The 16610-nt window shown below is 44.9% G+C and overlaps 1 protein-coding gene across 5 annotated transcripts in view; it reads left to right on the top strand.

Annotated features, from left to right (window-relative positions):
- The first annotated feature begins 820 nt into the window (after positions 1 to 820).
- Positions 821 to 16610, top strand: part of LOC128696087 (teneurin-m-like) — a 395373-nt gene continuing 379583 nt past the window's right edge. For 4 of the 5 annotated variants that reach the window (XM_070094987.1, XM_070094986.1, XM_070094984.1 and 1 more), the window contains exons 1-2: positions 821 to 1076; positions 12768 to 13069. In XM_070094987.1, the coding sequence (XP_069951088.1) occupies positions 13039 to 13069 (31 nt within the window). In that variant the 5' untranslated portion in view covers positions 821 to 1076; positions 12768 to 13038. The remainder of the gene's footprint in view (positions 1077 to 12767; positions 13070 to 16610) is intronic. The other variant, XM_070094985.1, reaches the window with a different exon arrangement.

Here is a 16610-nt window from a genome sequence, read left to right as displayed (position 1 = left end):
TACCACTGAGCTACGAGATATCACTCGAGTAATAGACCAGCAGACCTAGTCTACCTAGTCTGGGGCCTCCGGAAGCGACTCCAGGTAAACTACAGGTTTAAGAGTCTAGTCTCACTCTCCTTATTGACGAGGATATTATCATTTAATTTAGGCATTGTTTACATAACGTACAATTTTTTACGCTGGTCTTAAGGGCGCGCATGTTGCGGGCGCACGTGTTGCGGGCGCACATGTTGCGGGCGCACGTGTTGCGGGCGCACAACAATGTACATTATGCAGATATAACCCATGATAAGCCGCTAAAGTCAGTGTGATTTATTTCCACGAAGTTTTTATTTAAGTTTTGAGTATATAGCAACACTTGTGTTTACAATGGTCTGGAGAGCACACAGGTGTTATGGACACATGAAAATCACACTCAGTAGATTTAAAGTAGCATAGGTCCCCAGGAAAGTCAGTGTGACTTGTTTCTTCTATTTCGTGATACATATAATGATTAACTTGGTTCTACTGGGGGTTCTTGTGATACAATGACTGCCGATATTGTGAATTTGATGCCAGTCAGTGACTTAGTAACTTATATCTTATGGAATGTGTGCTGGGAGGGATTTGTTATTGTGTATTGTGAGAGCCGTGCCTGGGTAGTAGGGTTGGTACGGCTTGTGGGTGGTGGTGGTCAGGGGAATAGGTTGGGGATAGTAGTCGTAGTGTTGGTGAGTGAGGGGTGAATGGAGTGGGGGAACGGGGGTGGAGGGAAGTGGTGGTGTTAGGGCGGTGGTGGGGTGAGTGAGGATGAGTGTGTTGGATTCAGTTGTGATGTTGGCTGTGCGCGGGGAGGTACACTGTGTGTGTCGTTGAGCCTCGCGTGGTGTGAGCATGTGTTCGCGTACCAGTGTATTGCTACGTCACCCAAGGTGTACAGTGCCGCCTCTCTCTCACAAGTACATCCCCTGTATGGTCTTAAGGCTCTCTCCCAGTCCCGGTGCCGTGAAGGTCTTTCACCTTACAAAAGACAACGATTATCTTCACGATCGGCGCCTCTCTAGCTGTGGGGGCGAGCACGCTCACTTACCCTGGTGAGGCTGGCAGGAACCTTGTGTTTATGACTAGGGTAGGAAGATAGTCACCATACTAATCTATTTGTGGTTACAGGGGGGTTGAATTATAGCTCCTGGCTCCGCCTCTTAACTATCCGCTACCCAATTCACTCACTAATCGCCTGGTGGATCTCTTCAGTCACACTTAAGTCGCTGTGTAAACACAGCGACCATAGCAAGATACAGCAACGAGTCGCTGTGTAAACCCATCGACTCGTTGCTGTATCTTGCTATGGCACTTAACTGTAATATCTAAAGTATACAAATTCTGTAGGATCTGAAAGATAATCATGAGAAGTTTACTGGATTAGCGAGTGTATCCTTGACGTAAGTGCCTTGTTGTTACCAGTGCTGCTGTTGCTGCTTGCAGACCTTGTCAAGTCAATTGAAATGACAGAATTGCGACGTCGTGATTTTTTTAACGATTGAAGCAATAAATTGAAGTGATTGGTTGTTTACATGATGGGAGCAGTGGATGGAAGTGTTTACATGTTCAAGTGATAGGGAGCAGTGGAGTCACGTTGTAATCAAAATAACAAGTTACGTAGAATAAATATTGCTGTTGGTTGCTCTTTAAGATGAAACATAATACTACTGTTTACGTTATCACTATTATTGATATTTTATATTTATTATTAATAATTATTATTGTAATTATTATTAATTGGTGTATTAAAGAAGTAATTTTCCAACAGTTAGGGGTTTTAGTTATGCCAGTAAGTTATCTTTATAACTATGATAAGTTACGAGAGACATACAGCTCATGGTTGGAATATTTTTCACAATGGTTATTAAAAAGTATTTATTCTTTTGAGTTAGGTAAGGTTCGTCACCCCTTTAAAAATTAAAGTTATAAAATTTTTTTGAGTAATAGTGGTAGTAGTATGCTGTATAATTGATAGTTGTAGTTGTCGTATGTTTTAACTAGTTGTTGCTTTGGTATTTTAAACCATTAGTGGATGTAGTAATAGATGTATTTTAAACCATGTGTGGTGTCAGTGGTATTACCTACCTACCTGGAGGTAGGTTACCTGGAGGAAGGTAGGCACTATTATAAACCAAGTAATGGTTGAAACACTGCTATTTTCAACCATTAAAGGTTATGATAATGACAGTATTTATATATTTTAAAGCCATAATGGTTTTGTCACGCTACTATTTTAAAGAATTATAGGCTGTTACCTTTGATGAGTTTCAAGAGTTTTCCTCCTCCCGCAGCCCGGTCCTAGGTCAGTCTTGTGTGAACAAGGGTGTTAGTACAGAGATGGATGAGATTTAGTTGTGCATGTAGAGCGTTTCAGTGTTGGAACACTCAGAGGCGGAGTTGTAATTCTCTCTCTCTCTCTCTCTCTCTCTCTCTCTCTCTCTCTCTCTCTCTCTCTCTCTCTCTCTCTCTCTCTCTCTCTCTCTCTCTCTCTCTCTCTCTCTCGGGAGCATTAAGTAAGCAAGACATGATAAAAGAGGTAGAGGAAAATAAAGACTAGAATAACGTAAAAGAAAAATAGAATATACCAAAGGAATGAATAAATTAAGGAAATAATGTACAGGGGTAGATTAAGGTAAAAAGGGAAGAATAAAGTAAAGGGGAGAAGAGCAATTAGGAGTGAGTGCGAGAAAGGGAAGAAGTGAAAGATTTTTATGGTGTTAACTCCCCAGGAGGGCGGAGGTCGGGGAGAGGCGTGGGAAGAGGAGGGGGTTAGTGGTAACTGCTGAAGGAACTGTTTGTTTGGGTTTCTTTGGGACGGGAGGGGAGGATGTTGGAGGTGAGTGTAGGATGGTGGAGGCTTGATGGTTGTGGCAGGTAGTGGGAGGGACTGGAGGAAGCTGCGAGGGTGGGGGTGGAGGAGGCTACCTGAATGGGAGGGGAAGGCTGCGAGGAGGGGGTGGAGATGGTTCGACGGAGGATAGATATTGGAGACAGGCAGGATGGGAGGCTGTGGTTGGGGAAAGGAGGGTGGGAAAGCTTGTGTATACTCTCCTGTCTTTCTCAGCGTGTCTCCAGGATTGAGTTCCTGTATGTTTTACGTTGGATAGCTAGAGCCTAGCCCGGCTCTGAGTTAGGCTTGCATGGTCAACCAAGCTGTTGCTGCTAGCGGCCCGCTAGCAGCTCTAGCACCTCAGGGCAACATTTCGCCATTGGTAGAGCTTTATCATATGACGTCATAATTCTACACTGAGCGAAACGTTGTCGCAGTAAAAAGTCAAATCTTAATTTTTTCCCCACTAAAGTCAAAGTCTTGCGACTTTTTCCACTGGAGTTTTTATTTTTTCATATTTAGGCCCATATGTATGTGGTCTTGTGTTCAACGAAAAAAGAAAATGGAAGGAAATAACAAAAATAGTCCACCACCTTGGAGCCTTGTTGGACTGGAGGCGCAGCCAGTGGCCACCCATGGCCCTCCAGAATTACAACTACTGATGCCAATAACAAAATCCCCCCAACAAACACAGAATACAACCTCGTTCATATTTGCTAATATACAGGGCCTTAAGCCATCCACCAACAACAAAATACCTTTTATCAGTGGACTTCTAGTGGAGTCTAATGCAATGTTTGCAGCCTTCACAGAGACTCACACAAAAGATCACTTTGACAGTGAAATATGGATAAGTGGTTACAACCTTTTTAGATGCGACAGAAAAAAACAGGCAACAAGGGGGGGGTTGGCCTGTATGTCAAAGAGTCCCTTATCTGCACGGAGTTGCTGAACACCACAAATGAGGTAGTTGAAGTTCTATCAATAAAGATCGAGAACCAAAACCTAGTCATTGTGGTTGTATACAAGCCACCCCAAGAAACCCCTCACGCGTGCCCTAAGTACACTATGGAGGAGGAGCTTGGACATGGGTGAAATTCCACAGTCACTTAAAACAACGGATATAGCCCCACTCCATAAAGGTGGCAGCAAAGCATTAGCTAAGAACTATAGACCAATAGCTCTGACGTCCCACATCATAAAAATCTTTGAAAGAGTGCTAAGAAGCAGGATTGCAAATCACCTGGATTCCCAAAATCTGCACAATCCAGGGCAACATGGGTTCAGGGCAGGTCGCTCCTGCCTCTCACAACTACTGGATCACTATGACATGGCCTTGGATGCACTGGAAGAAAATCAGAATGCAGATGTAATATACACAGACTTTGCAAAAGCATTTGACAAATGCGATCATGGCGTAATAGCCCATAAAATACGTGCTAAAGGAATAACTGGGAAAGTGGGGAGATGGATCTTCAACTTCCTAACAAATCGAACACAAAGAGTAGTGGTCAACAGAGTTAAATCGGAGGCTGCCATAGTGAAGAGCTCTGTTCCACAAGGCACAGTACTCGCCCCCATCTTATTCCTTATCCTCATATCAGACATAAACAGAGATATACACCACAGCACCGTATCATCCTTTGCGGATGATACTAGGATCTGCATGAGGCTGTCATCTGCTGAGGACGCGGTTAACCTCCAAGAAGATATAAACAAAGTTTTCCAGTGGGCAACGGTAAACAATATGATGTTCAATGAGGACAAATTCCAACTACTCCGTTATGGAAAACTGGAGGAGATAATAACTAGAACAGAGTATACTACTGACTCCGGCCATACAATAGAGCGGAAAAATAATGTAAGGGACCTGGGAGTAGTAATGTCTGAGGATCTCACTTTCAAGGATCACAACAGTGCCACGATCGCATGTGCAAAGAAAATGATAGGATGGATAATGAGAACTTTCAAAACGAGAGATGCCAAGCCCATGATGATCCTTTTCAAATCACTTGTTCTCTCTAGGCTGGAATACTGCTGTACATTAACATCTCCATTCAAAGCAGGTGAAATCGCAGATCTAGAGAGTGTACAGAGATCCTTTACTGCACGTATAAGTTCTGTCAAGCACCTTAACTACTGGGAACGCTTGGAAGCACTTGACTTGTACTCGTTGGAACGCAGGAGGGAGAGATATATCATAATCTACACTTGGAAAATCTTGGAAGGAATGGTCCCAAATCTGCACACAGAAATCACTCCCTACGAAAGTAAAAGACTGGGCAGGCGATGCAAAATGCCCCCAATAAAAAGTAGGGGCGCCATTGGTACACTAAGAGAAAACACCATAAGTGTCCGGGGCCCAAAACTGTTCAACAGCCTCCCATCAAGCATTAGGGGAATTGCCAATAAACCCCTGGCTGCCTTCAAGAGAGAGCTGGACAGATACCTAAAGTCAGTGCCGGATCAGCCGGGCTGTGGCTCGTACGTCGGACTGCGTGCGGCCAGCAGTAACAGCCTAGTTGATCAGGCCCTGATCCATCGGGAGGCCTGGTCATGGACCGGGCCGCGGGGGCGTTGATCCCCGGAATAACCTCCAGGTAACATAGTGATGTTCAACACACACAAACTTAAAAGATGAACAACTATATTGACCTGTGAGTTTTAGGAGTCCCATCAGTGCTGTGATTTGCTTGTACTCAGTGTGGTTACGATTTCGTGAGTCAAACATCTACTTACATGTATGTATATTTCATCATTCTATATATATATATATATATATAATATATATAATATATATATACATATATATACATATATATATATATACATATATATACATATATACATATATATACATATATATACTCACTGGCGAGTGACGCTGAGTTAAAATGTTGCTTCACTGCGTCATTACATATTTGCGGAGCGAGCGATGTTCGTGGTGTTTCCACTATTTTACTTGATTATAAGAGTTTGTGTTTGTTGTGGTGGTGACGTAATTACTGGTGAAGATTTTAAGTCGTGATTGTCTTCCCTGATCCTCTTCCAGAGACGTCACGGTCAGGTCTTTAGTTTCTCTGGAAATAGGTGAGTAGGTAACCCACTTAGAGTAATTGATAGGGCAGAGAGGGATAGACTGAAATACAATGACCAGGAATACAGGGACGTGGAAGCTAAAACCATAGTCAGTGGTAATAGGAAAGTGGAGTGTACTGGATGTGGAGGCTAGGTACGATAGGGCTAAAGAGGTCAGAGAACAGTAATGCCAGACTAGTTTATGAACCCACAGACCAGCGACTGACTGAATTGCTGACTTTCCAAGAGCAGGACTGTGTTTAAAAGGTCCCCCACCAGCAGTTTACTAGATAAACTTAAAGGGGGCTTAACCTGACTGACAGAACATTTTCAAGTAGTAATTTTGGCTTCACATCTCGAGCGTGTTCCGTAACTGAGGGACTTACTACCTCTTCTTTTGTATACAGTTCTACATTCTTCACATTTTCCTTGTATTGATAAAACCACTGGATGGCCAATCGTCTACAAATAAAGATACCCAGATTATGTTCATGTGTTTAATTCTTCATCTTAGTATTATATACCATTGATGTACCACACTTCCAGCATTGATGAGGTTACATATATATCACCGTGGAAACTTGACCAGAGTTCGTCACGGTCACACTTGATGGCCCTTGTGGCCAGCTGCTGCTTCCCCTCGTTCGGATAAAAAGGGGGAGAGAATAGAGGAGAAGGATTATCGAACAAGCTTGTATATATTCGCAGTGTGTGGCTTCATTAATCGAATCACGATAAGTATGCTACTGTCTCTAACTATATAACAGTTATATAGGACGTACGAGCCACAGCCCGGCTAGTCAATTACTGACTTCAGGTATCTATCCAACTTCCTCTGGATGATAGCTAAGGGTCTATTGGTAATCCCTCATGTGTATTCTGGGAGGTTGTTGGACAGCCTTAGGCCCCTGACCCTTACTGTGTTTTCTCGTAGTGTACTCACGGCGCCCATATTGTTCATTCTTTGCTGGTGTTAAGCGGTAAGGAAGAGGTCTGAGTTAGCCGATGGGATGGACTGTTGAGGATCAGTTTAGGTTTTGAGGGAGAAAGGGGCTTGGAATAGGTTGTGGAGGCAGGAGAGAGGCTATGACAATATGTGGAATGGAAGGGGTGTGAGGGGTGAGTTTTGTTTTAAAGGCAGATGAGGAGCGGGTGGGTAGGGTGGTCTAGTAATGCCATATTTATTATCAGGTAGGCAGGTAGAAGATGCAAAACAACCACGGGGGGGGTGTTGAGTGATAGCTCTAGGCCTTTCGTGTTGCAATCAACACATAAGGAGCTTTCAGTGTTGCAGAAAAGAGGATGAAGTCCAAGCAAGCACGTTCAGAGGGAGCGTTTTTTTTAGCAAAAAGACCTAGAGCTATCATTCAACCTACCCCCCCCATCGTGGTTGTTTTGCATTTTGTATCGCTTGTTGGCGATGTTTTTTTTTTTTTTTGCATTATCAAATAAAATTCTATGCATCACAGGCTGGATTCTCTACACGAGTACGCAGTACTTTAGTCACACAGCCAGATCCTAGATAGTGTGCTAAAGTACTGCGTACTTTGATGAAGTGTGTGCAGGTGCTGTGAACTGAGAGATAATGTTTGTAAATAATTTCGCCCGTTTGCTAATTGTTAAGAACGAGGGCATGAAATATGTCAGCCTGAGCTGGGAGACTTTAGTAAGGTGGTGGTGATATTGTCAAGTATTCCACTATGAGTTTAGTAGCAACAACACCTTCCAAAGCTTCCTTCCAGCAGAGCTGGAGTTACTGTTACCCGGAATACACTGTACCATACATAGGGCAGACGGAATTTATATAGACATCGTCATTATCAAGGAAAAATAAGCTTCCTATGAACATATACATGTATACAGAATTTAAATTTTGTGTTACACTAACTCAGTCAAAACCCTGGTAATCATGACTGAAGCAACACTCTTCACTGGTGCTAAGTAACTGCAACTAAATTTAGTCTGACCCAAGATAAGTCAAGCAGGATTTAGCTTCGTTATATATTGACTAAGGTCAGACTGTGTCGCTAAGCTGTCTGGTGAAGTAAAAAAAGCTTCACCATGTTTATATTACACACACACACTAGAAATGTGGTGAAAGCTTTGCTTTGATTAACAGCTTCATAGAGTGAGCTGAAAAATTTGTGTGAAAGTCCCTGTGGGCAGTAGCAATAGCCTGGCTGATCAGGCAGTCAGAATGAAAGTCTGACCTTAGATGTGACTGCTAGAGTAGAAAACTTCCGGAATCAGTTACAGCTGTGTTACAAAAGTCTTGGGGCCACGAGTTTTGTAACACCCGTACGATCCTTCAGAGTTTACAGCTTTGATATTCAATATAAAAATAAATAATAATAAATTGTGTTTGCCCTGAGATTTTAGGCAAAGTTTCAACCCTAAATTGTGGGTTGGCTGTGAGCAAAGTAATTCTACATTTCTATGCAAACTGAGATGAACCATGCAGTCATGGCTCCAAATGTTTGTGTTATAACATTAACAATTTTGTTAGTGATAAAATGTTAATTTTCCTGGTCACTGGTGCGGACGTACACACACACACACACACACACACACACACACACACACACACACACACACACACACACACACACACACACACACACACACAAACCTACTGGAGTTCTATGACATGGTGACAGCAGTAAGACAAGAGAGAGAGGGGTGGGTGGATTGCATATTCTTGGGCTGCAAGAAGGCGTTTGACACAGTTCCACACAAGAGATTGGGGCAAAAACTGGAGGACCAAGCAGGGATAACAGGGAAGGCACTGCAATGGATCAGGGAATACTTGTCAGGAAGACAGCAGCGAGTCATGGTACGTGGCGAGGTGTCAGAGTGGGCACCTGTGACAAGCGGGGTCCCACAGGGGTCAGTTCTAGGACCAGTGCGGTTTCTGGTATTTGTGAACGACATGACGGAAGGAATAGACTCTGAGGTGTCCCTGTTTGCAGATGACGCGAAGTTGATGAGAAGAATTCACTCGATCGAAGACCAGGCAGAACTACAAAGGGATCTGGACAGGCTGCAGACCTGGTCCAGCAATTGGCTCCTGGAGTTCAATCCCACCAAGTGCAAAGTCATGAGTGGGGAAGGGCAAAGAAGACCGCAGACGGAGTACAGTCTAGGGGGCCAGAGACTACAAACCTCACTCAAGGAAAAAGATCTTGGGGTGAGTATAACACCAGGCACATCTCCTTAAGCGCACATCAACCAAATAACTGCTGCAGCATATGGGCGCCTAGCAAACCTCAGAACAGCATTCCGACATCTTAATAAGGAATCGTCCAGGACCCTGTACACCGTGTACGTTAGGCCCATATTGGAGTATGCGGCACCAGTTTGGAACCCACACCTAGCCAAGCACGTAAAGAAACTAGAGAAAGTGCAAAGGTTTGCAACAAGACTAGTCCCAGAGCTAAGAGGTATGTCCTACGAGGAGAGGTTAAGGGAAATCAACCTGACGACATTGGAGGACAGGAGAGATAGGGGGGACATGATAACGACATACAAAATACTGAGAGGAATTGACAAGGTGGACAAAGACAGGATGTTCCAGAGATTGGACACAGTAACAAGGGGACACAGTTGGAAGTTGAAGACACAGATGAATCACAGGGATGTTAGGAAGTATTTCTTCAGCCACAGAGTAGTCAGTAAGTGAAATAGTTTGGGAAGCGATGTAGTGGAGGCAGGATCCATACATAGCTTTAAGCAGAGGTATGATAAAGCTCACGGTTCAGGGAGAGTGACCTAGTAGCGATCAGTGAAGAGGCGGGGCCAGGAGCTCGGACTCGACCCCCGCAACTTCAACTAGGTGAGTACGCACGCACACGCACGCGCACGCACACGCACGCACACACACGCACGCACACACGCACGCACACGCACGCACACGCGCACGCACACGCACGCACGCGCACACGCACGCACGCGCACACACGCGCGCACGCGCACACACGCGCGCGCACACACACACACACACACACACACACACACACACACACACACACACACACACACACACACACACACACACACACACACACACACACACACACAGGAGGTGAAGAAGCTGGTAAGTGACCTTGATACCTCAAAGGCGATGGGACCGGACATCTCCCCATGGGTCCTTAGATTATTATTATTATAATCAAGGGGGAAGCACTAAACCCGTAGGATTATACAGCGCCTATGGGGGGATGGAAGGCATTCAGGCTTAATTCAGGGAACTGGAGCACAGATCCAATTCCCTAGATCAAGAGCCCCTCACCAGCGTCAAGGAGCCTTCCTTGAGGGGATGGGTCCTTAGAGAGATGCCAAGCCCATGATGATCCTTTTCAAATCACTTGTTCTCTCTAGGCTGGAATACTGCTGTACATTAACATCTCCATTCAAAGCAGGTGAAATCGCAGATCTAGAGAGTGTACATAGATCCTTTACTGCACGTATAAGTTCTGTCAAGCACCTTAACTACTGGGAACGCTTGGAAGCACTTGACTTGTACTCGTTGGAACGCAGGAGGGAGAGATATATCATAATCTACACTTGGAAAATCTTGGAAGGAATGGTCCCAAATCTGCACACAGAAATCACTCCCTACGAAAGTAAAAGACTGGGCAGGCGATGCAAAATGCCCCCAATAAAAAGTAGAGGCGCCATTGGTACACTAAGAGAAAACACCATAAGTGTCCGGGGCCCAAAACTGTTCAACAGCCTCCCATCAAGCATTAGGGGAATTGCCAATAAACCCCTGGCTGCCTTCAAGAGAGAGCTGGACAGATACCTAAAGTCAGTGCCGGATCAGCCGGGCTGTGGCTCGTACGTTGGACTGCGTGCGGCCAGCAGTAACAGCCTAGTTGATCAGGCCCTGATCCATCGGGAGGCCTGGTCATGGACCGGGCCGCGGGGGCGTTGATCCCCGGAATAACCTCCAGGTAGAGAAGGAGCTGTGCGTGCCTCTAACCACAATCTTCAACACATCCCTTGAAACTAGGCAACTACCTGAGAAATGGAAGACAGCAAATGTAGTCCCCATATTTAAGAAAGGAAACAGAAACGAGGCGCTAAACTACAGACCTGTGTCTCTGACATGTATTGTGTGCAAAGTCATGGAGAAGATTATCAAGAGGAGAGTGGTCGAACACCTGAAACGGAACAAGATTATAAATGAAAACCAGCATGGGTTCATGGAAGGCAAATCTTGTATCACAAACCTCCTGGAGTTTTATGACAAGGTAACAGAAGTAAGACACGAGAGAGAGGGGTGGGTTGATTGCGTTTTCCTAGACTGCAGGAAGGCCTTTGACACAGTTCCCCACAAGAGATTAGTGCAGAAGCTGGAGGATCAGGCGCATGTAACAGGGAGGGCACTGCAATGGATCAGGGAAAACCTGGCAGGGAGGCAGCAACGAGTCATGGTACGTGAAGAGGTATCATAGTGGGCGCCTGTGACGAGCGGGGTCCCACAGGGCTCAGTTCTAGGACCAGTGCTATTTTTGATATATGCGAACGACATGATGGAAGGAATAGACTCTGAAGTGTCCCTGTTCGCAGATGATGTGAAGTTGATGAGAAGAATTAAATCGGATGAGGATGAGGCAGGACTACAAAGAGACCTGGACAGGCTGGACATGTGGTCCAGAAACTGGCTTCTCGAATTCAATCCTGCCAAATGCAAAGCCATGAAGATTGCGGAGGGGCAAAGAAGACCGCAGACAGAGTATAGACTTGGTGGACAAAGACTACAGACCTCACTCAGGGAGAAAGACCTCGGGGTAACCATAACACCGAGCAAGTCACCGGAGGCACACATCAACCAAATAACTGCTGCAGCATACGGGCGCCTGACAAACCTGAGAATAGCGTTCCGATACCTTAATAAGGAATCGTTCAAGACACTGTACACTGTGTATGTTAGGCCCATACTGGAGTATGCAGCACCAGTCTGGAACCCACACCTGGTCAAGCACGTCAAGAAGTTAGAGAAAGTACAAAGGTTTGCAACAAGGCTAGTCCCAGAGCTCAGGGGAATGTCGTACGAGGAAAGGTTGAAGGAAATCGGACTGACGACACTGGAGGACAGAAGGGTCAGGGGAGACATGATAACGACACACAAGATACTGCGGGGAATAGACAAGGTGAACAGAGATAGGATGTTCCAGAGAGGGGACACAGGAACAAGGGGTCACAACTGGAAGTTGAAGACTCAGACGAGTCACAGGGACGTTAGGAAGTATTTCTTCAGTCATAGAGTCGTCAGGAAGTGGAATAGCCTAGCAAGTGAAGTAGTGGAGGCAGGAACCATACATAGCTTTAAGAAGAGGTATGATAAAGCTCAGGAAGCAGAGAGAGAGAGAGGACCTAGTAGCAATCAGTGAAGAGGCGGAGCCAGGAACTGAGTCTCGACCCCTGCAACCACAATTAGGCGAGTACACACACACACACACACACACACACACACACACACACACACACACACACACACACACACACACACACACACACACACACACACGCGCACACGCACACGCACACATGCACGCACGCACACACACGCACACGCACACGCAGGCAGTAAACTAGTACCAAAACATAGATGGGGTCGTCTAGGTGTAACTGTGGGGACCCGCAGCCTCGGAGAAGAGTAAATATAAAGGCATTAAGGATATTTCCTTGAGGTTGTTTGAATACATATTCTTATATTTGTAAAAAATACATATAAACATTATTATTCATAATGGTAAACAATTAATGTTAATTATATATTATTACGTGTTTTATATCCATTGACATTTTTTTTTTTTTGCCTTGTGGACAGAAAGTTACAGTGAGTGATACTTTTATAAGACAATAAAAGAAAAGTAAAACGATATATAAAACTTAAAAAATATATATATATATATAAAGACTTTAAAAACTTTGAAAATATATACGCAAGCGACTGCTGTGACGGGAATTTTTATCCAGTGAAAAAAAAAAAAAAACTAGCGACCCTTGTGCTGTGAGTGCATCAGTGTATTTTGCGTGTGTCACTGGGAGAGTTAAGTACACCATGGAACAAGTGTGTGTGGATTGAGAGGCTGGAACTAATGGTGGCCAAGCAACAACAGTGTCTCTCAGGTGAGTATCCCCTCCTCTTTCTTCCGTTATCATTTTCACCTTTTTTTCTCCTCTTGGAACATATTTTGGAATGTCACAGCCAACATTATTCTCTTGTACAGGTAGTAGGTTGGTAGAGAGCAACCATCCAGGGAGGTACTACCCTCCTGTCATACGTAGTAAACTGGTAGAGAGCAACCATCCTGGGAGGTACTACCCTCCTGTCATACGTAGTAAACTGGTAGAGAGCAACCATCCTGGGAGGTACTCTAACCTCCTGTTAAGTGAGTGTAAAATGTAAACCTGTAAAAAAAAAAAATAAAAAAATTCTTGTTCTCTAGTCAGACTGCTGGACTTTTCTCATAAACAGTAAAAATGACGGGTAAATTTTGCAAACTTCTGATCGCATTCAGTTTACATTTAACCTTTACTTTACGTGTGCTTCCTAATAGTTCTTAATGGTATATTTTTCCTTTCTACCCTAGAAGGCCTGGTCTGTGACCGGCCCTTAATGGACGATAATTCTTCGAACCACTAACAGATAGCAGAGCAGGTAACACACTTGTATATTCTTGATGTTTACCCAGAGACGATTCCTGTGGTCATCTTCCTTGTGACCCGGTACCAGACAAGGCCTCCTGGTTATTGGCGTTATCAACCAGGCTGCTGCTGCTTGCCTGTGTATCCAGTTTTTCAGTGTTTTTGGAAATGATCCTAAGACTGCAACATGTATTCTTGTTAAATCACTGGTTCTCTCTAGCATGGAGTACTGCTAACATCTTCATTCAAGGCAGGCGAAATCGCAGTTCTAGAGTATGTTCAGAGAACCTTTACTTCACATATAAGTTCTGTCAAACACACCGGATCAGCCGGGCTGTGGCTCGTACGTTGGACTGCGTGCGGCCAGCAGTAACAGCCTAGTTGATCAGGCCCTGATCCATCGGGAGGCCTGGTCATGGACCGGGCCGCGGGGGCGTTGATCCCCGGAATAACCTCCAGGTAACCTCCAGGTAACCTTAATTACTGGAAACGCTTGAGGTCACTTGATCTGTACTGACTGGAGCTCAGGAGAAAGAGAAATACATCATAATCTGCACCTGGAAAATCCTAGAGGGACTGGTCCCAAATCTGCTCACAAAAGTACTCCCTCCGAAAGCAAAAAGACTTGGCAGGCGATGCAACATACCCTCAGTGAAAAGTAGGGGCGCCATTAGTACATTAGAGAAAACACAATAAGTGTCCGGGGCCCAAGACTGTTCAACAGCCTCCCACCAGCCATAATGGGAATTATCAATAGACCTCTGGTTGTCTTGAAGAGGGAGCTGGACAGATACCTAAAGTCAGTACCCTATCTGCCGGACTGTGGTTCGTACGTTGAACTACGTGCAGCCAGCAGTAACAGCCTGGATGATCAGGCCCTGATCCACCGGGAGGCCTGGTCAAGGACTGGACCGCGGGGGTGTTGACCCCTGAAACACCCTCCAGGTAGGTAAGTGTTGGTTAATTTGATTGTGTAACACTGTTGATCCCACTCTCTGTAATATGTACTTCCCACTCCCTGTGATGTTTACTTCCTCGAGAATGTTCTTTCTATGGACTATTAATTATGTTCTACACACTATCGCCTTTTCATGTGGGCAATAGTTACAGAAGCAGAACATTAGTTGTTTAATTTTCTGAAACGTAATACAAGATAAACTGGAATCATTCAGTAAGAGCGAAAATTCCACGTGCCAGACTTGCAAGTGATGATGCCAGAGGTTCTTGCATTCTACGATTACCTGGGGCTTACCCAGAGTCGCTTCCGGGGGTCATCGCCCCCGCGGCCAGGTCTCAGACCAGGCCTCCTGGTTACTGGCCTGATCGATCAAGCTATCAAATGCCCGCCGCCACCCGCACTCTAGCATCTGCACCACAACCCGGCTGATCAGGAACTGTTTTGAGGAATTTTTAGAGTTCCCTCTTGAAGACAGTCAAGGGGTTGTTGGTTTTCTCCTTCACGCAGTCACAAGGAAAATGGTACGACGGATAATTAGAACTTGTTCTCTGTGGGCTAGAATATGACCTCTTCCAGACAGGAGAACTTGCAGAACTGGAAAACGTAGAAACTCTTACTGCTGGTATAAATTCAGTCAATCAACTGAATTACTGGGAACATTTTAAATATTTTGAATTGTACTCCTTGTAATGTAGGCTAGAGAGATACATCATAATCTGCACCTGGAAATTTCTGGAGGAATTAGTCCCAAATCTGCACACAGAAATCTCTCCCTACGAAACAGTCTCGTCAGACTCTGCAAAACGCAGCCAGTGAAAAGCAGGTTTACCAAGACTATTCAGTTCCATTCATAAGGGAGATTACCAACAAACTTCTGGCTGCCTTTACGAGGAAATTGATAATATCCTCAAGTAAGTTCCTGATCAGCCAAGCTGTGGTTCGTACGTTGGACTGCGTGTGGCCAATAGTAACAGCCTGGTTAAGCCATCGGGAGGCCTGGCCTGGGATCGGGTGGTGAGGGAGGGAGTGAAGGCCGCATTGGTGGGGCGTGGTAGTACAAGAGATGGGTGAAAACAAGTCTGGTTGTGATGTGAGAGGTCAGGGTGGTGGTTGAGGGGGGGACGGGGTAGTGTAGGTTTTGGTGGGGAGGAGTGATAACAGCACTGCTGGTAAAGGATTAGTAGTGGTGGGAGTTCATGGGAGTGGGTCAGGAACACCACCCTGATCCTGAAAGGTGAACTATTCTCCTGGGAATCAACCTGGAACCTTTCCTTCCTCAGTCACTCGAGAAACATATTGTTGTTCGACTCTGGTGGGTGGCTGGATTTAGGTGACCTGTAGGTGCCGGATGGTGTAGTGGGCCCTTTACAGGCCGGGGAAGTAATGCGGGGGGGGGGAGGGTAAACGGGCTGGAGGGTTTATGTTGGAGAAATATTTTGTGAAGATGAATGTGAAAAATATTCCTTTTGAGGTTGTTAGTAGTTGCATGACGACTCGCTCAGTGTAGCTTGTAGCTATTTATAATAATAATAATAATAATAATAATAATAATAATAATAATAATAATAATAATAATAATAATGGAACAAACTCCTGAGTAACGTCAATGAAGCTAAACCGTTGATTAGTTTTAAAAATAGGTTAGACAAATGCATGAGTGGGTGTGAGTTGAAGAGTTGAACCTGACCAACTTGGGCCTGGTCAGTGCACCTTCTTGAGCCGGTGTGACTTGGACCTGACAAGGGGTTCAGCTAAACCCCTTGTCAGGAAACTTCTTCATCGTTATCCCCCCACAACGCACGTATAAGTTTATCAAGCACCTTAACTACTGGGAACGCTTGGAAGCACTTGACTTGTACTCGTTGGAACGCAGGAGGGAGAGATATATCATAATCTACAGTTGGAAAATCCTGGAAGGAATGGTCCCAAATCTGCACACAGAAATCACTCCCTACGAAAGTAAAAGACTGGGCAGGCGATGCAAAATGCCCCCAATTAAAAGTAAGGGCGCCATTGGTACACTAAGGGAAAACACCATAAGTGTCCGGGGCCCAAGACTGTTCA

The sequence above is a fragment of the Cherax quadricarinatus genome, chromosome 48 (assembly GCF_038502225.1).
Source record: "Cherax quadricarinatus isolate ZL_2023a chromosome 48, ASM3850222v1, whole genome shotgun sequence".
Classification (NCBI taxonomy): Eukaryota; Metazoa; Arthropoda; class Malacostraca; order Decapoda; family Parastacidae; genus Cherax; species Cherax quadricarinatus.
This window is presented reverse-complemented; position numbering and strand designations above follow the sequence as displayed.